Here is a 23,431-nt window from a genome sequence, read left to right on the forward strand (position 1 = left end):
GCAGCTGAAATAACAGCTTCACCTTGTTCACTTTCTACCATTTGTAAACAGATTTTATCATAGAAAATCAAAGAGCAAGCTTGCATGATTTGGCATCATAAACTGAAATCGTATCTAGCTTCGCTTAATCACAGGGTGGAATTAAGCAATTTTTTTTTCTTTTTTTTTTATTTTTTATTTTTTCACAGAAAATGTGACCACACTTGGTTGATGTTTCTTCTACAAATGGTCCCTTGCAAACTGGGCAACTGAAGGTGGGGGGTTTCTCCGACGGGGGAACACTCTCCGGCAGTTCTGGAAGTTTGGCAACATTTTCACTGGACAAGTTCAACATTTATGAATATGACAAGGAGAATAATAAATAGATAGTAATATTTGTTACAAAATCTTTGTTTCTTCACTGTTCCAAAATGACCTTTAATTAGTGTCAACAATTAGTTTTTAATTATAAAATGACCTAAGTGCCCTTTGACCCATTAATCCACCCTCCCATCAGTACAACCAGATCACCATCACCCACAAAGCACGGCGGCGGCACAAAGCCATTCCGGTGGACTCCCCACCACGTTTTGGCACCAGATTGAACCTTCATGGATTCTTGTTGACGTCGTCATACGTGCAATTCTCAATCGACAGATCCAAATCTCCTAGCCGTTCGATGATCGTCATTTGCGAGATCAGATCGGAGCCTTTGAAGGATTGAATGCTCAGAGATCGGCGATGACGAACTCTCTGGTTCGAATCGGAGCCATTGAAGGAGATTGGGTGAAGTGTGCTCTTGCAGCGTTGATTTAACCTTCGTCACATCAACAGAGGCGTAGACTGTGGTCCGTTGGAGGTATGCTGCTCACTTGATTTCTTTGATGAGAGATGGGTTAGGCATGCGAGCAATGCCTCCTTTAAAGGGCTGTGTGATGATGACACAACAAGCTCCGGTGGATTCGGCGATCTTGGCCTGGTTGGAGTTGGTGACTTTGACAATTGCTCCGCCGCGAAGCATTTGGGCGAGTCCGGAGGCGTGTTTAGTGTGGTGATGAGTTGTGGTAGTGGGGTGTGGGTGTGTTGGTGGTGGTGGTGTGTGTGTGGGTGTGGCGGTGGTTGTGGTAGTGTGTGTGCGTGGCGGTGGTGGTTGAGAGCCTGAGAGGGGATTTGTGTGATGATGACACATCAAGCATTTAGGCGAGTCCGAAAGCGTGTTTGGTGTGGCGGTGGTTGCGGTGGTGTGTAGCCGTGGTGGATGAGGGGATTACATAATAATATGATGGAAGGTTATTGTTGTCAATTTACAGATTTGATGGTAAATATGACTTTTGAAATCTCAGGAGGTGTCAATGTAAACTTGTGCGTTGACCATCCGCTGAGTGGCGTTGACCGAAAGCTTAGGGGGTGTGAGTGTAACTTACCTAAAAAGAAAAGAGGGTAAAGTGCAAAAAAATCTCTGAATTATGTTTAATTTTGTAAATAGCCCCTCTAAACTATATTTTGTGCATAATATCCCTCAAACTATCAAATTTTGTTACAAAATGCCCCAATGCGGTAACCTATATTTCATTAAATGACCATAATGCCCTTTCTTTTTGAAATAAATTAATAAAAAATTCATACTAATTTGGTGACATATTCTTCATTAAATTTGCATAAATTTGTATTTAATTTTTGAAATTAGTTGTTTAAATAAAAATCTTAAGTAGAAAATTTTAAAATAATTTAATTAATTTCTCAAATTTTCATGAATATACATGAAAAAAATGTATTTTTTTATTTAAGTAATTTATTAAATTTTCATCAATATATTATATGAAAAATAATTTATTTTTATTTTTCCTAAAAAAGTTTAAACTGGGTATAATAAGTTTTATTATAAATAATAAAATTTTAATAATAATTTAATCATTTTAGAAAATGGTAGTTACCTACAAATCTGTTTAATTTTTTCATTTTTATGATAAATTGATACTAATAATAAAATTAAGGTAAATAGTATAATTAATATTTAGATAAGAGAAAAGATAATAAAAATAATTTAATAAGAAATGACAAATTTAATGCAAAATAGTAAAATAATATTTTATTATGGATTTGTTCTTAATTGCAACAAATCAATAGTTTAGAGGGATTTTTTAGTTTAGGGTGTTTATTTATAAAAAAAACCAATAGTTCAAGAGATGTTTTTGTCTTTACTCTACAAAAAATTTACAAATCAGAAAAAGTAATTGGTATAAAATTGAACATCAATAGAAATATCATATTTAATATATATTCAATAAAAAATGTACAGGAGTGGAACAAATGAGTCCATTAACAAAAAGAATCACGAACATACACTTAAAAATTTCCCAAATAACATTCCCAGTTCTTAGGAGCATGCTTTTTCTTAAAAACTATACAATACACTTTTTATTTATCAACTTTTTTTTCTCATTGTTCTCACTTTCTTTTATATTGACACCCACCTTAGTTTGCACCAAATCCATAATTTCAAAAGGAACCTTTACCTATTTATAGGCCATTCCATTCTCAATTTATGAATATGATTATATTATTTTTTGATAAGTGAATATGATTATATTATAATGACTGGTTAAGATTTACATTCTAGAATAATTCATCTATATAAATTCTAGATATTAGGTTTTAGAATTCTCCAAACATCCTGTAAGCGTTGGATTCTAAAATTCTCCAAACATCCGTTTTCGAATTATCCTACACAAAAATGACAAAAGTTATTATCAAAGGCAAACAAATAAAAAATTAAAAATTAAACGACAGGCACCACCTTATCATCAATTTTATATAAGGCTCATGCATGTTTTGACCTCATGTATGACTTTTCCCTACTCCAATCTCTAAGTTCGACTGTATTCATTGTCTTCTTTAGTCATCATTCATCAACCAGTTAAGAAGCCTTTTTGAACTTCCATACCCTTTCAGTTTTAGATGTCTTGAGCTATCAAATCTATCATCATGTCTTTGACTATTAAATACCACTGTTAGTCCGATCAATACTCCATTTTTTGAGTACTTTAATTCTCACCCTAGAACATAACTTTATCAAATCACCTAGACAATTTAGAAAAATATTCTGAGATTGGGGCTAGTTAAAGCTGCTTAGAATAACAATCGAGTTAAACTTGAAAGCTTGATTTGAAGATTTTGGTTAACAATGACAAAAAATACACTCACTTTGTCTTTACTTGAACCACCATGGTAGAAAATGGTATAAATATGAGAAATTATTATATGTTTCTGGATCATTAATATTTGGTGGAATAGTTAATTCCTGACTTTTGAATTGAAAAAATGACCCACAAAAGTGTATTAATATACTAAAAAAAAAAAAATTTCAACATTTGCTTTTTATTGAATTAGTTTTTGTGGAAAGTGTCTCTCCCATGTAAGCACTACATTTCCAACAAAACTACAAGAGGACAAAATGATTGAATTATAGTACCTAAGAAAATTGAAACAAATACAGTTAAGAGTGCTTGAAAAAAAAATAAAAATGCACAAAAGATGTTCCAAATATCGCTTAGATAGTATGATAGAATGCTTATAGATCAAGAGGTGAAGAATATATATATAATTATAATTAATTTTAATTTCAAAACATCAATTCCGAACAACCGAATCCATATAGCAAAGAAAATAAAATCCATATTAAATTTTGATAGAGTAGCTATGGTTTTAAGAATCTTATTTTCTCATCAGTCCCTTAAAGCAGGTTGTGCAAGCTACATGTACATGAACATATTGATTTTCCTTGAATTGATCAAAGCATTTAGAAGCAGCGCCTCGGTGTCGCATGACTCGTGCCGCTGCGCCAAATTTTTAGGCCCGTGACAAATGGTATCAGAGCAGGACAAGAGGTGTGCCCCCTTGTCGATCTGGGGTCTGAGAATGAAGACGTGCACTGAAGTTGCGTCAACGTAATTCGAATCAATGCAGTTGGAGATAAACCTTCATTTCCCTAAGATGAAGAGTCCTTTGAAGTTGCGCACCGATGGTCCGCGCGCACCAAAGTTCGTGCGAGCTCCTTGGGTAATGCAAACCGTGGAGAAGGGCGGGCATCAAGTCGGCAGGAGGCCCTTGCTTGCTCGGGATGCCCCGGAGGTGGCATAACGGAGAGTTGCGGCGGACATCCCCTTGGTCCGAGAGCTATTATTGGGTGAGTGCAGTGCAAAGGGTTGCACAAGGAAGTGATGGTGAGAAGTTGAGCATACCGCTTGGAGGTAGACTTTGGAAACACCAGACGCAGTGGAGCAGTGCCGTACTGCGACGAGGGCGTCGCAAGATTCAGGTGGGGGAGAGTGTCACGGACAGATTCCTAAGACACTTGAAATAAGAAAGACATGAATGCTGGTTAGTAAAGAGCAGAGTTTGACTGGAAATGGTTCCAAGAAAGGGGCGTGCAGGACCACGTGATGGTACCTCTTCAGAATTTAGGCAGGTCGACTCGGTTTAGTTCAAGGAGCTTGTCACTGGTCGTGGACTTGACTATGACTATGAAGAAGGGAATTTGCCATCCCTGCACAAACTGGTCAGGAGCTGGAGCCATTAAGGTGCTAATTTATACTCTAAGAATATTGGGTTGATTCAAAAAAATATTACCAGTCGATCATGCAAACGTTCCAACATAGTTAAAAGAGTAAAAGATTGTTATTGCATGTCACAAAAGAAATTGTTCTTATTGACCAAAGTTGCAGTCGTCCAAAACCTCAATTAAATTATTGTTCTAAAAATCTCAAACCCCGCCAAAGGCTTTCTTCAGCCTATCCCACTGAGTTTGAACCAAGGTGAGAAAACTTTCGGCGGTTTTCCTACACGCTTCAAGAATAGTTATGTTCCCCATCACCGAGCTCCTCGAAGCACCAATGTTGAGGATACGTCCTTGGAGTTGCTTAACTTCTCTTTCAGCCACTGCCTCGGCCACAGACACCTCAGCCAAATCAGCAGTTAAACAGTCGATTTCTTCCCGGAGCTTTTGCCTTTTCTCCACCAGCTCCCCGTGGGAAGATTTCTTGGTCTGATAGGAGTTGTTATCGGCCTTGATCTGGTCACCGAGGGACACCTTTGACTCTTGTTTACTGGATAGACTCTTCTTGGTCTCCTCAAGCACGGAAGATGAAGCTCGGAAGATGCTGAGAATGGTGGACAGTTGAGATTGAAATATTGTCATCTCATACAGTTGCTCAGGAGAAAATTCCCTACAATCAATCAATTGCGAGATTGTAGGCTGATCTTCAACATCAGGAAAAACTCCTTTCAGAAAGGTGAAGAAAGTTTTCTTTGCCTTTTCAAATGATTTGGTGTTGTAAGTAGTGTCTTTGGTCCCTGAGTCAAGTAGATTATCGCAAGTAGATTATCGGTCTCGGTCTCGGTCTCGGTCTCCCTGAGTCAAGTAGAGTATTGGTCTCGGTCTCAGTTTCTACTGCTGAGACTAGTTTAGAAATGAGCTCGTCAGCATCCTCAGGAGGAGAATCGAGAAGGTTGTCGGACTGATTTGTAGCAACATCAGGATAACTTTGAATCCGGGACTATATTTATGTGAGTAGGGATGAAACTTTATTCACCAATCACATAAAATAGTCCATCGAACTGAATGATGTCATCACCACTCAAACAAATACAGTCAGATTCGTCTAACTTTCTCATTTTTCATAAATAATAAGTTCACCTTTGGGACTGAAGCAGGAGAGAAGGTGCTGATCGGACTCATTTCAGTTGCTTGTGTTGCAAAAGCATCAGCATTAAGAGGTAGTGCGTCCTAAGAAACTGAATTAGATTTTAAGAAAATCATTAATTCCTATTATTTGATAGCGAAACAGTATTTTTATCTTAAAAAAAATTGTGATCAAGTGAAAGAAAAATCAAAAGATCAAACTATAACAACTTCTTTTAGACATTTTTTGAAACAAAAACTATGAAACAATAAAATTCATCTAAAGTGTTATATATATATATATATATATATATATATATATATATATATATATATTATAGTGGGGTTCACAATTATAATATTATATATACAAATTGTAAGCTTGCAATTTGTAATAGTAATGATTACACTAAAATCATATTCACGAGTGATTGATTTGGGGATGCAAGTGATAGATTGCCGTTGGATTGTTGATGTTTAACTATCTGATTAGAGCAAGACGAAGCAAACAGAGACGGTGCAATTCAATTCATCTATATGTGGTAGTATGTTGTATTGTGTACTCTTTTTAAGTAATAAAACTTTCTTTTGAGCAGATCTCACTATATATTTCTTTATTTATATATTCATAACATAAAACATGTAATATGAAACAGATTGTTGATGTTTCGAAATTCCAATGCATAAAAATGATTTTTTTCAATAAAATGTTTCAAATTCTTGAATCTTCTCAAAATTAAATAGATAAAATAAGCCAACTTGATAATTGATCACAACAAAACACAATTGCTTTACCTTTCAAAAAAAAAAAAAAAAACACAATTGCGAGTCTTTACATAATTTGAGGAAAGAAAGGATCGATCATACCTTCTGTTACTGTTGGATGGCGCGAAGCGAGAATAGTCCAGACTTTTGGAAAATTAAATATATATACATATACAAATTATATATAAAAAAAAAATTGAAGAGACGTGGGAAGTTGTGAAAAAAAGAAGACGTGGAGGACATAGCAATTAGTCCTTTATTTCACAACTTCCGGAGTCTCTTCAATTTTTTTTTTATTTTTTTATACTCAGTATATAATTTGTATATACATATATTATTTTATATATATAATTTGCTTATAATTTACCCGCGTCTCTTCAATTTCTTTTTTAATATATAATTGTTATATACGTGTATTTTAAAAGTGTAACTCATTTTTGTTTTTATATCATTTTATTTAAGTAAAAATCAAATTAATATAGAATATAGACTTAAGGGGAGATGTCTCTAATTACGCACATTTTTAGGTACATACATTAAAATTTTCAATTCTCCATCTAAATTTTTTAAAAACACATATATATTGGCTAATATTTACAAAAGTAATTACACACTAGTGAGTAGTTGAGCAGACCTAATGATATATATATATAGAGAGAGAGAGAGAGAGAGAGAGAGAGAGAGAGAGAGAGAGAGAGAGAGCGCAAAATCAAAGTAATAATGATATCCAATGGCTAAGATTTACAAAATACCACACACTAGTAAATAGGTTAATAGACCTAATATATATATATATATATAGAACAAAATTAAAGTAATAATGATATTCAATATTTACAAAACACTCACTAGTAAGTAAGTGAATAGGACTAATGATAAGCTCTTGGTGTCACTTGGCTACTCTCTCCAAAGCCATCTCGGTAGAGACATGAGTGTCACTCTACCAAAATCAAGTCATGGTTAGACATTTTCAAGAAATCAAAATCTAACTCCCGAGTTAAAATATACACATATCAAAATAAAATAATAATTAGAAACTTTCGAAAAGAACGAAAAAAAAAAAAAAAAAAACAACTTCCAAGACAAAAAAAAAAAATAAAAAAATAGTAGTGTTTATAAATCTAATGAATTCTTATCTCCCAAAATTTAAAAATTCAGCAGTGTTTATAAATCAAATAACCTTATATATTAGTAAAAAATTATTATTATTACTCCTTTCGCTCCAAAATAAATATCTAACTTTTTATTTTTGTAACATTACCAATTTAAATTTCTTGGTTGAACTTATAAAAAGTGAATTATTACATCATGTGAATTTATTATGAATAAATTTGATAAGTCATCCACTACGAATATAATAAAAAATACTAAAATTTGAAAAAGTTAGATTCTTAAAAAATGACATTTATTTTAAAATTTTTAAAGTAAGTTCCGATCATCAGGTTGCTTGTGGTACTTTTTATTAGACCAAAAGAATTCTAAAAAGTGATGTTTTGATGGACATTTTAAAATCTTTTTTAAGAAAAGTTCAACAACATGAAGAGGTATTTACAGAGTGGGCCAACCTAGCAGATTAGGCCCAAACAAAGGCTTTTAAGCCCAACAAAAATGACTTGGCTCCACGAGGACTCGAAGAAGACTAAGGCCCATGTAGTAACACAAACAAATCTTATTAAACGAATGGCCTCTCAAATTATACGAGCTGATTGCAAAGAAATAAACGTCAAGTTTATTAGAGATTGCACAATAGCACGCAAAAAAAAAAAAAAAAATTCAAGAGAAAAAAAATTTAACTAATTAAATTTTAAATTAAAGGACAAGATATGAAAAATAAATTGAAAATTCAATGCATACTTTTCATTAATTTAATATCAAGAATGACATGTTAAATAATCTTTTTTAAAAAATAACTTTATTTTCGGAACCCGATGATGGTCATGACCCAAAGGAAATATAGTCTTCTAGTGAGACATTATTGCAACACTTATGAGACTATTCTTTGATTTTCACCGTATAGTTTTTTATGGTAGCAATATACTAGCCTACAAAAAATAACTTTCAAGAAGAGTAAACTAATGAATTTTTTTACTAAAAGACAAAAATTAAAAAATAAATGGAAATTTCAATGAATACATTTCATAGATTTATTATTAGAAATGATAAGTTTTAAATAAGAAGTTAAGAATGAGGAATAAGGATATTGAGAAAACTTATCTTACTTTTGCAGTTTAACAGTGCTCATGAGAGAAATTATCATCTTTTAGTGAGATTACGTCCAAGAGACTATTCTTTAATTGTCACTATATGATTTTTTTTGTTCTTTGAACTTGGTCATAATCTTATTACTTAGTTTTGTTTAAGAGTTCTAATTAGAATCCGTATTAATATTATCCTAACAACTTATCCAAAAAAAAAAAAAAAAAAACTCCTTACCAACAAAATATTATACTGACATTATTGTAGCGAAATAGAGTAAATTTAGGAATTTAGGATACTAATGTCAATTGAATTAAAGTAATTGTTTTTTTTTTTTTATTAATATTAATAAGTGAGAAGAATTTCAAATGAATTAAAAAAAAACATAAGGCTGGAGAAGTAATGTAAGTAAAAATAAATTATGTATAATCCGATTTTTATAATGTTTTTGAGTTTGTAATTGTTAAATTTTTTTTTCTCTGCTTTCTTTTAGTTCCTGCTTTATAATTGGTTCTTGCCATGGGTTGTTGTGCTCCAAGTTCCGCAGAACAGGTTTTTATGTATCCAATCTCTCCACCAAAGAGTCCAAGCGAATACCTGAACCTGAGGTTAAATTCTGGTTTTGGGATGATTTTTGTTGTGTAATGGGATTTGGCTATGATCACTCCGTGGATGATTACAAACTGGTGACAGCAGATAAAAAAAGCTTCTATGTATATTCACTAAGAACTGATTCCTGGAAAAAGGTTCAAGGCCTTCCTAACAGTCACAAGAATGGAGCTATACCTGTTGCGCCCGGGGTACCGCTGAATGGAGCTATCCACTGGATCTATAATGACCGCGGCTCAATAAAGATTGTTGCTTTCTGTTTGGCGGACGAGAAATTTTGGGAGTTTCCGGATCCTATTCCCTCTATGGAATTCATCGACGCCTTGGGGTTGCTTGGAGGATGTCTCTGTATTACTCCATATAATAATGGTCGTGAATTATGGGTGATGAAAGAATATGGCGTGGCACAGGCTTGGACTAAAGTTGCCATTGAAATCCCATGTTACAGAATCCGTCTATTAGCTTTGTTGGAGAATCATGAAGTCATATTAAAGATAGACTCCGAGAAGTTAGTTCTATACAATTCAAGAGAGAGAACATACAGGTATCTGGTACTTCGGAATTTCCCAGATGTGGAGAATTGTACGTTTGAAGGAGCTTATGTGGAGAGCATGGTATCACCCTGTCATGGAAGTTTGAGTTAGAGGCAATATCGTGAACAAATTTATTTCAGGATGATGACTGGATAGGTATGCCAAATAACTATTTTATGTCCTTTTTCACTGTTATTTTCAATTCAATGAAGCAAGCATTGTTCTGTATTACTATTCCTCAAAAGACATTCTATATGCTTGAGGTTTTCAATATGTAGTAGGGTTTTTGGTGTTTGATTGTTTTGCTTATATTTATAGTATTTGTTAATGAAACCTTAGTGACTTGTTTACCTACCTGTTGAATATTTCAGTTTTAATTGAGTATTTAGAAAATGGGTCATTTTTCTTCAATTGCGTTTGCAGAACCTTAGCAAAAACTTCATCGGGGATATTCCATGGTCGCTGGAAATCTTTTTTCTTAGTGGACCCCTCCGCTCCATGTGAATAAGATATCTTAACCGGACATCCTCAGTTATACAGTTGATGATTGTTTTCTCATCCTTGTAACAGTTAGCCTGAATCCTTTTTGTTTCTTTCCTCAAAAGTGTTATAAACCAAAGCACAGCTATGGCAACTTTGTGAATGACATTAGCGGTTAGCCCAAAATTTCCCTCTCATGTAGGAACCACTCCACTCCAAGATGTCTGACAGATAACAAGAGGGAACCTTGACAGTTTACCTTTGTTTTGAATGATTTTCCAGATGCAACTAGTGAACTTGCAATTGAAAAAAAAGGTGATGAAGTGTTTCTGATGCATTCCTGCATGGCACACATGCATCTTTCTGGATGATCCCTTTCTGTTTAAGCAGAGAGAGTTTGCAATCTTCCTCGAGCAGCTAGCCAAAGTATAAAGGAATGTCTTGGCGTATAACCTTTAAATCAAACTGCTGATGCCCAATTACATCTGCCCTTCTGAATTTTAAATGAGTTCCCATGCATTTTTTTATTTTTTATTTATTTTATAGGGAAAAGTTTTTGCCAGTCAGCCAAAACAATTTTATCTGTCACATATGTTAGCGACTTGGGCTTACTTATCAAAAAAAAAAAAAAATTTTCAATACATTTCCAAATCTAAAGCTCCCATTCTATATCTTTCCGTCATGATTACAGTTTGCCCCTCCATTCCCAAGACAGATATGCATTTTTTCAAACCCCTCGTATAATGCCTCTTCCACTGTGAAAAAAACCACATAGCTCACCACTAAAAGCTAATAAGAGGGTAGGGGATGGAATACACATAATCCAATCAATAAAAATGGAGGAAAGCATCATAGCTGAAATGATAAAGCCCCAGTGAATGGTCTCACAGACTTTCAAGCACATTTAGCTGGTTTGAGAGCTTTATGATCTCTTGATAGTTCTTGGAACAACACGATATAGTCTGTTATCCTTCTCCCTGGGACAAGTGTTGTTTGATTAGGAGCAATGAGTTGGTTAAAAAGGGGTTTCAATCTCCTAACTAAAATCTTACAAATGCAATGAACATAATATGAGAATTATAAATTTGTTCAATGACAGAGAAATAGATGCCGCGCTTGAAAAGATGGGTGATAATAGAGCAGGAGACCTGACAACATACTAGTAGAAGCATGGGGAAGTCTAGGAAATGCGAATTGAATGCCTAAGAAATTTATTCAATAAAATTCTAAAAGAAGGAATGATGCCTAATGAATGGAAAAAACATTTACTTAAAACCAACGGCCAGTAACTTAACGGTATCAGCCTCCTACTTTTTACAGGGAGGTAAGGGATTCAAGTCTAAGATAAGGCAAATGCGTGTGAGTACTAAAAAAAAAAAAAAACATTTACCTAATATATAAAAAATAGATCTGATATACAAAATTGTGGTAATTATCAAGGAACTAAATTAATGAGTCACGCACGAAAATTGTAGGAAAGGGTTATAAAACTAATTTTAAGGAATGGAACCGCATTGTCGGAGAATCAATTTGGTTTTATGCTAGGGAGATCTCAATGAAGGCCACTTATTTACGAGGTAAGTGATAGGAATGTTAAAAGTAAACAACCAGATTTAAACATGGTTTCATAGAGTTACAGAAGGCATTGAGTTGAGTTAAAAGAGATTTTTTGGTGAAATTTATTTTGAAAATGAGTCCATTTCAATCTTATTAATATTATTAAGGGTACGGATAAGGATACCAAACCGAGTGTTCGCACTCTACGACTCTGTGGAGAAAGTAACAATTTCTCTATAGAAGTTGGACTACCCTAAGTATAAGTACTTAAGTCCATACCGTTCTGCACCAGCTTAGATGAAATAATGGAAGATATCATAAAGATCTTTTATGACATACTGTTGTTGGATACATCTAAGGCAGGCTTGGGAATAAAATTAGAAACCAAGGTTTTAAAAATAGCAAGCCCATATTGCATTCAGGGAATTTAAAAAAAAAAAACACAGAATATGTGGAATTTTAAATGTAATAAAGTCTCAGAAAGTAATAATATAATAATAGCAATCCAAGACCGTAGAATTACTCAATCATTATTTTCAATACTCAGAATCAGTGATACAAAAAAAAAAAAAAGGGTTTTGTTGGACATTTATGCTTGATGCTTCTCATGTCACAAGATGGCTGCTTATTTGTCTGATTAACCATGAAATGGTAAATTTTTAAATGAGGGCTTTCTGCATTGTACCTAGAATTTGAAATTCGCTTTTCATATTTTTGGGATTTTTTTTTTTTTTTTGATTAAGTAATAAGAAAATAAAAAGACACTCAAAAGGGGAACGTGTAATGACCCGGTCATTTTCCTTTCTTTTCTTATTCTGAAATTTTACAGATAAATTTTTTCCGTTTAATTTTCTTTTATGAGTTCTGTTTCTTATCACATAGTGTCGTCTCGAGTGCTTGGAATTGGTTTCTGAGACTCTTTTTTGCGGATTGACAACTTCCTTTGAGGACCGAGTCATTTCCGCATTTTCACTTTTCGGACACTATTCACTTTTCGTCTTTTTCCTTATTCTGTCTTTTCCCCGTTTGTCAGTTTTTGGCACAACCTCACTTTTCATGCTCGGAGTTGGTTTTTGACTTCACGTGCCTTCATCTTCAGTGGTTTCTTTGAAATACGTATCTTTACTTTTGCAAAAAAGTACTCTGGTTGCTCTCGGTGTCCATAGGGGTATGGATGAACAGTTCTTTAGAATCTTTTTCTTTTCTTGGGGTATTTTTCATAAATATATTTTGAAAATATTTTATTTCAGGAGTATCTAAGAAAATATCTTTTGGAAGATATTTTCATTCTGGACAGTTTTGCAGTTTTCCCTTTTTGGAGGGGCCATTGTGCAATTAACGAAAGTTATTGCAAAATACCTCGTCTGGAGCCTGGATTCTCGTACAGGATTCATTTTTCACATTTCGTCGAGTCATGTACTCTTAGAATTTCCTTTTGATCATTTTTCTCCAGTTTCAGAGTTTCTAACCCCAGTTGCCGCCGAACTTGTTTGGGACATATTTCTCTGCTCGGGACTCGGTTTTAACGTCGTTTCTTCCGTTGTTCATGTTTTCTCATTTCGAATATTTTTTGTTCACGGAGTTTTACCGTTTGAGCGCATTTGTTCAAATTTCACTTTTCCTGACCCAGCGAGGCCCTTTTAGGGCACTTTTTGAGATTTTCTATAAATAGGGGGTCTTAAGTCAAAAAATCAGAATTCAATCATCTTCTCCCCTCTCTTGGCCGGCAGCCATGGGAGCCCAAGGGGCTGCCTTCATTCTTTCTTCTCCTCCACTTGATTTCTTTAGTAAAAAGTCTTCGACTTTAACGTTTATTATTTGCCTCGTCGTACTCTACCTTTCCCACTTATTAGAAACTGTTTTTGGCCAAATTTTGAGTTCGGGTTTGAAGACAAGTTGTGATTTTCATGAGGCTTCTTGGGTATTCTTGTTCATCGTGTTGTCCCCGACAAAACCCTTCGGTATTATCGGATTCGGAGCACTTTTCTTTCGGTGGGGATTTGAGATTTTCATCTTAAATTGAGGTAGGGGGTGTTATAATTTCATTTTCTTGTTATATAGTATGCTATGGATGCTTATACAACTTGTTTACATGCTTGGATAACAAATCTAGAGATTTTATTATTTATTTTTCTTGTGAATGATTTAATTATCCCAGTTGCTCGTAACTTGGTTTAAACATATGGCATGATAGAATATTACTTCTTGACATGTTCATTGACATATATTAAATTTAGATCATTTGGACAAGTATTGAAGATTTTATTTAATAATTATCTTGAATAAATGATTAATTCATATGGCCTTAACTAGCTTGAAATCAATATGTGTTAACATATTATATTAGGCCCTAGCATGCTCTTCAACATAGGTGAATTCAAGATTAATCGGAGATGTTTTAAAATCTAGAGAATATTTAATTAATTGATTAATTAATTTATTCCGAGTGTACTATTCACTCCATTAGAATTCCGGCTTGATATTCTTGATATGCATACCATATAGTTTCATATATATTTAATCTAGAATATTTGATTAGGTTTTGAAACCTTTCATTTAATATTTTCTAGTATTAAGGTTTAATACTCATGGCCGTATATTGCATGGAATGTACTCGTATCGTGTCCTTAAATCAAGTCTTGGCATGTTGTATAACATACTTTAAATTGAGATCATTTGGACGAGTTTCAAAATCTAGATATTTTAATTAAATGAAATAATTAAAATCCATTCAATGGTTCTATGCACTTGATTAAGTTTCTAACTTTGTATTAATGATTTCCTTGATAAGTTCCTTCACGTGTATCAAATTGAGAATAATCGGATAAGTTTTGAAGCTTATATTTCATTATTTCCCTTGTATGGAACTTAGCTCACATGGTCGTAACTTGTACTTCATGGAGCTTCTAGCTTTTCATTATGTATCTAGACCCGTTGTACCTAGGTTTCATTAATGTACTTAATGAATATACACATTTGTCTTGGAATGGTTTAATTACACGTGTTATTTAGTAAGTAATTGAATCATGTATCTTATACTTGTGGTATATTTACTTCAATGGATTTCTTGTGTTATATATCGTGGTTCTAGTCTATATAGATGCACATTTTGATTTTTTGACATTTCGCATGCCATCATAGTTGAGAACTTAGGGCATGACTTGTGTGTTCCAAAATCTTGGTTTTACATGAAACGTAGTTAATGTATTTCTTGTATTTTAATATAATCTTGACTTGCATAACTTGTTGATTTTGGAACTTAGGATATCAATCAAGAATTGATATGGCTAGTACTTGGTTCTAGTACGGGGGATTGTCCCTCTAAACTATAGTGCGCACCAGGATTAGTAGTCCTAAAGTGATCTCAAGAGTACAGTTTTAATCCGGGCGATATCCGAGTTTCTACATTGGTTGATTTCACTCTTTAAATTTCAAGTTGCTATTCCTTGAAGATTTAAACTTGTCGTGTATGTGAAATGCTCCAATCTTGTTTCATTGCATAGATTTTATACTTCATTCGTGATTTCACTCCTTAAATTTCAAGTGTTGCATTCATTGAAGATTTAAGACTCTTTTCGTGTTATATAAAGTATTCTATCCTTGTTTAAATGCATAGATATTATGCCTTGTTATTGATTTCATGTATAACTCTTTTTGTGTTTCATGGAATGTTCCATCCTTATTTAGTTGCATAGATATTATGCCTTGTCATTGATTTCTTATATTATTTCTATCGTGTTAATTGGAATGTTCTAATCTTGTTAATTGCATATATATTATGCCTTGTTCTTGATACCATGTATCACTCTCAATCATGTAAATTGCATTTGATAATGTGATCATAGTATTCTAGTATTCATCTTATCGTGTTCTTGGATTATCCCAACTTGACTTGTTTCATATATATATATATATATATATATATATATATATATATATATATATCATGATTCTTGTTGCTTATACTATAAGGTAGCTTAGGATGCTCCCTGAGTCTCATTTTGACATAGACGTTAGGTGGCATGACCCTTTTGAACTGTATCATGTTAGTCTAAAAATATGAAAGAAATCAAGTCATGCATGCTCATTCTCTACGCGTAAACTTGTTTACTCACCCCGAAGTTACTGGGGGTTTTGATCAGGTACGAAGACTTGGTTCGTGATTCTTATCATGCTTGGATGATTTGTACACTTGAAGATTTCAATTCTTGTAAAGGTCGACTTGAAATGCCATTTGTAGCTATTTTGTCAAATGTGTATAATTCATTCCAAACTTGCATTATGTGCTTAAGCACACCTTTTGGTATTCATCTATGTATATGATATGTGGCCAACAGCCAAACTTCATTTGTAATCCATGTATATTGAAAAAAGTAGAATTTTGCCTTTAATGAAAAAGCATGAAAACTTGGGTTTCAATATGTCATTTTCGCACCGGTATGTGCATTGTGTATGTAATTCATCCTTTAGCATTCATTTGCCATATGTGAGGTGTGGCCAAGGGCCAAACACCATTTAGTGTTCATTTTTGCATTTTAGTTCACATATTGCATTTTTTGGCTAAAATAGTACAAACCGAGCCTTTAAGGGTTCATTTTCAAATCGGGTGGTGTAAAATGTATTCCAGCACCTCTACTATGTCTCATTAATCTTGTATAAAGTGTGACCAAGGGCCAAACGGTCATTTGAAAGCATTTTATAATTTTAGTTTTCAAATTTCCCATTTTAAGTTCATTTTTGCCTTTTTGGTCGTTGGGGTTCGGATTTTGCATTGACGGTATTTTTAAGCCGTGGACCATTGTAACACGTCCTAACAGGTAAGTTACATTTGCGTGCATAATCGTTTTCAAGAAAAACCTCATTCTTGGTGAAATGAGCCCCCTATGGACTCATTTTAAAATTTTGTTGCATAATCTGATCTAGGAGCATTCTAAACCTTTCACATCAGTTTTATTTTCTTCTTTTGATATGGTTGCTTAGAAAACATGATTTTAGGGGGGGGTTTCTTTTTCGCGTTTTTCCAGAAAATATCGTCTTGGTACCGAAAATCTATTGCAAAGTTCAACTTTTAGTTTTACATTTAGCAGCTTTATGACCCTCATGACCAGATTTCTCGGAGGGGCATTTTGGGCATTTTATAGTGAGTTTTTTTTCATTTTCTCTTGTGCGACAGGGTAGAAAATTTGATTTCGGGAGGGGTTTCTTCTTTGTATTTTTCTAGAAAAATTCGTTTGATGGCCCGTTTCTGCTCTTAGATCAGGACAGTCACTGTAGCAGCTTGTCCAGTTCTGATCTAGGGGCATTTTGGGAATTTTGTAATGTGTTTTTCTCATTTCCTTTTGCGCGGTTGGGTAGAAAATTTGATTTTAAGGGGGGTTTATTCTTCGTGTTTTTCTAGAAAATGTCATCTCGGACCCGAAAACCCCGCGTCAAATCTGATTTCCTATGCGCATTTGCACTATTTGAAAAAGTCTGTTGTAAGGGCATTTTGGGGATTTCACGTCAAAAATAAACTCTTCTTTTGACATAGTCAGCCTGGAAAAATTATTTTGAGGGGGGTTTCTTTTTCGTGTTTTTCCAGAAAACGTTGTTTAGTACCTCAAAACGGCACACGATTTCAGCATTTTGCCTAGGTTATTATTCACGGCCGCAGCGACGTCAAAACTTTGTTTTGACTTTTCTCTTCCATCCGGACTCTGAATCCAGTGATTCTTGAATCTAACTTGATTAATTTTTCACTTTCTTCCCAGTGGTGTGCTCGGTAGCACCCGATTTTATATTTTCAGAAATGATCATTTTGCCCTTGGGGCTATTTTTGTCCGGTTTTCTTGTAATTCGCTTCCGCTAGTTTCTTTTGAGCTCTGTGAGTTCACAGAAAGTCATGGATGTGTCTCGAGAATAATATACATTATAGGGACGTCATTTTCATATAAAATGACTATTTTGCCCCTAGGGGCTTATTTGTCATATTTCTGATCTTTTACTTCCGCGTCAGTTTTCTTTTAGTTCCGTGACCTCGTGGATGGTCATCTTAGGGTCTTAGAGGCGTGTTGTGCCTTGAGAGACCATTTTCTTGTTTCTTGCTTTCGCATCTGGATTCGTTACCGGATCAACTTTCGGGTCACCATTGACGCACCGGGTTGAATAAAACCTGGGTCGTTACAGAACGCGTCCCTTGTACAAAAGTGGAACCGGGCTAAGGCCTCCAAAGAATCCAAGAAAATAATTAAATCATCAGAAGAGGAGCAAGAACTCATATTCACGTAATTGAAAAGAGAATGAAAAATGTAAAGTTTCAGCGTTGCCGTGGACGACTCAATCCCTTTGAACATTCTACTATTTCTCTCTTTCCAGATGTACCACCGTACGCAATGTGGGATAATTCTCCAGAAACCGCGTACATCCCTTATCACACAACATGAATCAAATCCTTAATAGATCTTGGCATTACGCAACGCATGTCGAACAACCCAAGAATAAGAATTACTCACACTCAAAATTTGTGAATCACTCACAAAGATATCTCAAAGGATATTTTTTATTCATTCCTTTTTATAATAAAGGATGACCTTACAATAGGGGTAATCAAAAGTTGACTCTAGCTTAATTAAGTAACAAATAACTTAATTGATGTAATTTACCAAAACAATGCTATTTCACCATAATTAATGCAATTATAAAAAAAAAAAAAAATTGCATTTTGACCAAACCCCCTAATTATGCAAGACTCTAAGTGGCGGTTCCCCCCACCCCCCCCCCCCCCCCCCCAAAAAAAAAAAAAAAAAAAAAAAAACATTCATCTAACATGTGCCGAATTAAGGCTTAAGCCTTGTTACATTCTTTTTTGTGCCTTTTGTGTATCCTTAAAGATGTATGCCATTGATCTTTATCAACCTACGAGCCAGACAATGTCCCCACATCAGTGATCTTCCCAAAACTCAACGAGACTTCCACAGCGATTTGAACCGGATACGTTTGGAGAACTCATCCCACCCTTTCCGGATAAGTTTCCAAGTGCCCATACCTGCTGGAAATCTCACTTCCCTAGATAGCCACCCACCATTGCCTTCCCCATGCAGGCAAGCAATGTCCCCCTCCATAACTGGGGCTTCTCACTTCTGAATCTCCAAAGCCATTTTACCCAACCTTGTTGAACAAATCCAATCTCCGAATGCCCAAGCCCCCCTTTTGCCAAAGAAACATTTTTGGTCATATGCTATATGATTACTGAGAACTACTTATCCCAGTTCCTGGCTAAAGAAAACATTTTTGTACCTCCTTAACACTTTCTACTGTACTTGTCAAAATAAAAATCACAGGACAATTTATAGCTCTTCCAATCTCGGTAAACTTGGTTGTTCCTCTTATTAACCCAAATACTACTAATTCTTTGAAAATAGATAACTGAAATAAGACGAGTTTGTTTGATGGAATCATATGTGTGTATTGGATGTATGATGCATCTATGACCTTCTTAACTAGATATTTTTTATGGTTTCCTACCCAACATACACGTAAGTTGGACCTTCTTAACTTTCTACTGTACTTGCCAAAATAAAAATCTTGGAACTCAATCAATCTTGGTGAACTTTTTTGTTCCCCTTATCAACCTGTAGTAATTTTGAGTATGTATAACCAGAAGAATCATATGTCTATTTAAGTCGAGAAACTCGATCTGGGCAGATTGGTTATTCAGGTTTGAGTTGTGAGATGATGGATTGCCATAACTGTTAGTCGATCGCATGCTCCAGCACCCATCCATATCACCCAGAGGCAGGGTTTGCAATCCACTCACTAAGGTTAAAGTTTGAATCATCATCCAACAATTGTTATATTCACAGCCTATATAGATTTTAGATAAACATCATCTTATAAAGCTCAATTTACATGGTATGTATTAAGTTATATTTTATTGTTTGATTAGTTCTAATATAATCAATTTCAAGAGACCATTATTAGATGCATTGGTCAAAAGTTTGACTTGTGAATTTTTATTACATGGCATGCGTATGAGAGCAGTGACTTTATGTAGATAAGGGTAAAGCGCAAAAAACCCCTTCAACTATTGGCCATTTAGCAGAAAACCCCCATGATCTAATAATTTGACAAATAACCCCCCTGAACTAACATGTTTGTTGCAATTAAACCCAATCCGGTGATTAGCCGGTTGAATTTAACCGTGAAGAATCACATGACGGTCACGTGGCAACCCAAATTTTTTTAAATGACCATACAACCCTTTATGAAGTCAAAAGACCACAATGCCCCCTCTCCCTTCCTATAAAATAACGTATTTTTAGTCTTTAACAACTGACGTGACGTGGCAAACCAACCTTACCCTCCTCCTCCTTCCTCATTCACGCCATAACTGAGCAAAGACCAAATATCTCTGCAACCTTTTTTTATTTTTATTTTTAGAATAAATGGTCCCATTTTTCATCTAACCACAGAGTCAAAAGCAGATTTGGGGATCGACAAGCATGTCTCAGCAAGACAAAACGAGGTAAACTAGAGTCCATTTTTAGGATAGAAAGGTCTATTCTTAGACTGATTGGCTTGATTGTGTCCTAAGATAGAGGCAATTCGCTGATCCAACGAAACCTTTCACAACCAAACATTACGACTAAATGGTGATTCTGGTGGCTTTTAAGACGAAGAGGGAAACGGAAGCGATGAATAGACTTGGAGGACAATACGGTGGTGACGATGAAGGTGTTAGATTCCGGTGGTTCTGTTCGCTCGGCGACAAATTCACCTATTTCTGGACAAATGATTTTGCTTCCATTTGCAATTTCACAGACTTTGTTCGACCATTCACCAATCGATTTGTGTATTTCACTTTGATGGCTCTGTCAAATCAAGGGATTTTGAAAATACACCGAAGCAATTCGTCTCAATCAAGTTTTGGATTAAATGAATCAGGAGCAATTTGTTTAGTTTTTGAATTCTGCAGTGATCAAGTCGTCGATGGTGTCATCGCTGTCCAAACATCTAGTTTTCTTATGCGGTTCATCTGGATCGGCCAATGATGGAGGAACTGCACGCGGTGGAGGTGGAATGGACCGGTGGGGAAGAAATGCAGCGGTGAGCTCGGCGATGGCTCGGCCGTGGATGGCTCGGCGGCGCTCAGATGAAGCGACGATTGCGGGGATAAGCTCGGATGGTAGAGAGGACAGGCGAGCAAGGTGGGCTGAACGGTGATGGGCTGGTTCGGCCATGATTGACTTGCGGCGATGGGCTGGTTGCGGCTGAACAGCGATGAGCTGGTTACGACTTCGGCTGTGAGCTTGCGGATGAAGAGACGGCAGTGGGGACGAGCTTGGATGGTGGGCTGAACGGTGATGGGCTGGTTCGGCCATGGTTGACTCACGGCGATGGCCTGGTTTTTTCAATTTTTTTTTTCAGAATTTATTTTTTTAGTTCTACTTTTTGTGGATAAAATAATATCAAAAACTTGGTGGTTGCTAAAATTTTTTGAAACGACGTGGTTTTATATAGGGGTAAAATTGTCTTTTACTATTTTCGTTGTAACTAATTGGCCGGAGATGTCACGTAGGGGGTTAATTGCACCAAATTTAATAGTTCAAAGGGGCAAATTATAGTTCAGGGGGGTTAATTGCGCATGGCCAATAGTTGAAGGGGGTTTTTTTCACTTTATCCGTAGAATATTATCAATTTAACCTTATTGGTTGAACTTATAAAAAGTAAATTATCACATTATGAATAAATTTGATAAGTCATTCACTACGAATATAATAAAAAATACTAAAACTCATCATTTTAAAAAGTTAGATTCTCAAAAAATGACATTTATTTTGGAAATTTTAAAGTAAGTTCCGATCATCAGGTTGCTTGTAATCCTTTTTATTAGACCAAAACAATTCTAAAAAGTTTTGTCTTGATGACATTTTAAAATCTCTTTTTTAGAAAAGCTCAACAATTATGTACACATGAGGAGGTATTTACAGAGTGGGCCAAACTAGCAGATTAGGCCCAAACAAAGGCTTTTAAGCCCAAAAAAAAAACTTGGCTCCACGAGGACTCGAAGAAGACTGAAATGGTCTCTCAAATTATACGAGCTGATTTCAAAGAAATAAACATCAAGTTTATTAGAGATTCAATGGTACACATTCCCTAACGGAGCACAATAGCACGCTAATTGAATTTTAAATTAAAGGACAAGATATGAAAAGTAAATTGAAAATTCAATGCATACTTGTCATTAATTTAATATCAAGAATGACAAGTTCGACTAATCTTGAGAAAGATAACCTTATTTTCGAAGTCCAATGATGGTTATGATTGAAAGGAAACATCGTTTTCTAGTGAGACTTTGTCGCAACACTTATGAGACTATTCTTTGATTGTCACTGTATAATCTTTTATGTTAGCAATATATATAATAGTGTACAAAAAATAACTTTCAAGAAGAATGAACTAATGAATTTTTTAACTAAAAGACAAAAATTGAAAAATAAATGGAATTTCAATGAATACATTTCATAAATTTATGATTAGGAATGATAAGTTTTGAATAACAAGTTAAGAATGAAGAATAAGGTTATTGAGAAAACTTATCTCTTACTTTTGGAGCTTTACGGTGCTCATAAGAGAAATTATCGTCTTTTAGTGAGATTACATCCAAGAGACTATTCTTTAATTGTCACTATATGATTTTTTTGCTCTCTGAACTTAGTCATAATCTTATAACTTAGCTTTGTTTAAGACTTCTAATTAAAATCCATACTAATATTATCCTAACAACTTATCCAAAAAAAAAAAAAAAACTCCTTACCAAAAATATATTATTCTGACAGTATTGTAGCGAAATAGAGTAAATTTAGGAATTTAGGATACTAATGTCAATTGAATTAAAGTAATTATTATTTTTTATTAATATTAATAAGTGAGAAGAATTTCAAATGAACTGAAAAAAACATAAGACTGAAGTAGTAATATAAGTAATAATAAATTATGTATAATTTGATTTTTATAATGTTTTGAGTTTGTAATTGTTAAGGTTTTTTTTCTTTGCATTGTTAAGTTTATTAAGTAAGGAAGCCCAGAGTCTCAAGAGAAAAAACAAATATTTTGAGAAAGGAAACCTAGTTCAATTGGTATTATGTGTACCAATTGATAACTTGCTCTCATAATTATTTGTTATTGCATTATTTGTTCAATTGGTATTATATGTGGTATAGTGGTATTTGGGTAATGATATTGGTACCATTTAATTATATTTTATTTGAACAATATTTGTCTACTCATCGTTGAGTAGGAAGTTCATGCTTATCCTTGATGTGGCGCAAAAATAATGTAACGTGTTCTTAAAATATAAAATGATAAAAATTAAAAAAATTGATTGCTTATCGAGTCAACCTAAAAGGATACAAATCAAATCGAGTCAACCTAAAAGGATACAAATCAAATCATAATTTAACCCTTCCTCTCTCTCTCTCAAAGTACTCCCCCTGAAACTCTAATATGCTAATATTGGAAGTTTTAATTTTTATCTTTTATAGTTTAACGTGCAATCCTTATATATACTTATCAATTGTTTTTATCTAACTACACCCAATTACATTAAATCTGGTTCACATGATTTGATAAATGATTTGTTAATTGCAGGATA

At 34.4% G+C, this 23,431-nt stretch overlaps 1 protein-coding gene across 1 annotated transcript; it reads left to right on the forward strand.

Moving 5' to 3' along the window:
• The first annotated feature begins 7,960 nt into the window (after positions 1-7,960).
• LOC132273036 (F-box/kelch-repeat protein At3g06240-like) lies at positions 7,961-9,873 on the forward strand. The gene is made up of 2 exons (XM_059774069.1): positions 7,961-7,968; positions 9,114-9,873. The coding sequence occupies exons 1-2, from the start codon at positions 7,961-7,963 to the stop codon at positions 9,871-9,873; spliced, it is 768 nt and encodes a 255-aa protein (XP_059630052.1).
• The last annotated feature ends 13,558 nt before the right edge of the window (positions 9,874-23,431 follow it).

This window comes from Cornus florida, unplaced genomic scaffold (genome assembly GCF_030987335.1).
Source record: "Cornus florida cultivar Cherokee Brave unplaced genomic scaffold, ASM3098733v1 CherokeeBrave_3.0.0_Hap2_Chr09, whole genome shotgun sequence".
In the NCBI taxonomy this organism is placed as follows: Eukaryota; Viridiplantae; Streptophyta; class Magnoliopsida; order Cornales; family Cornaceae; genus Cornus; species Cornus florida.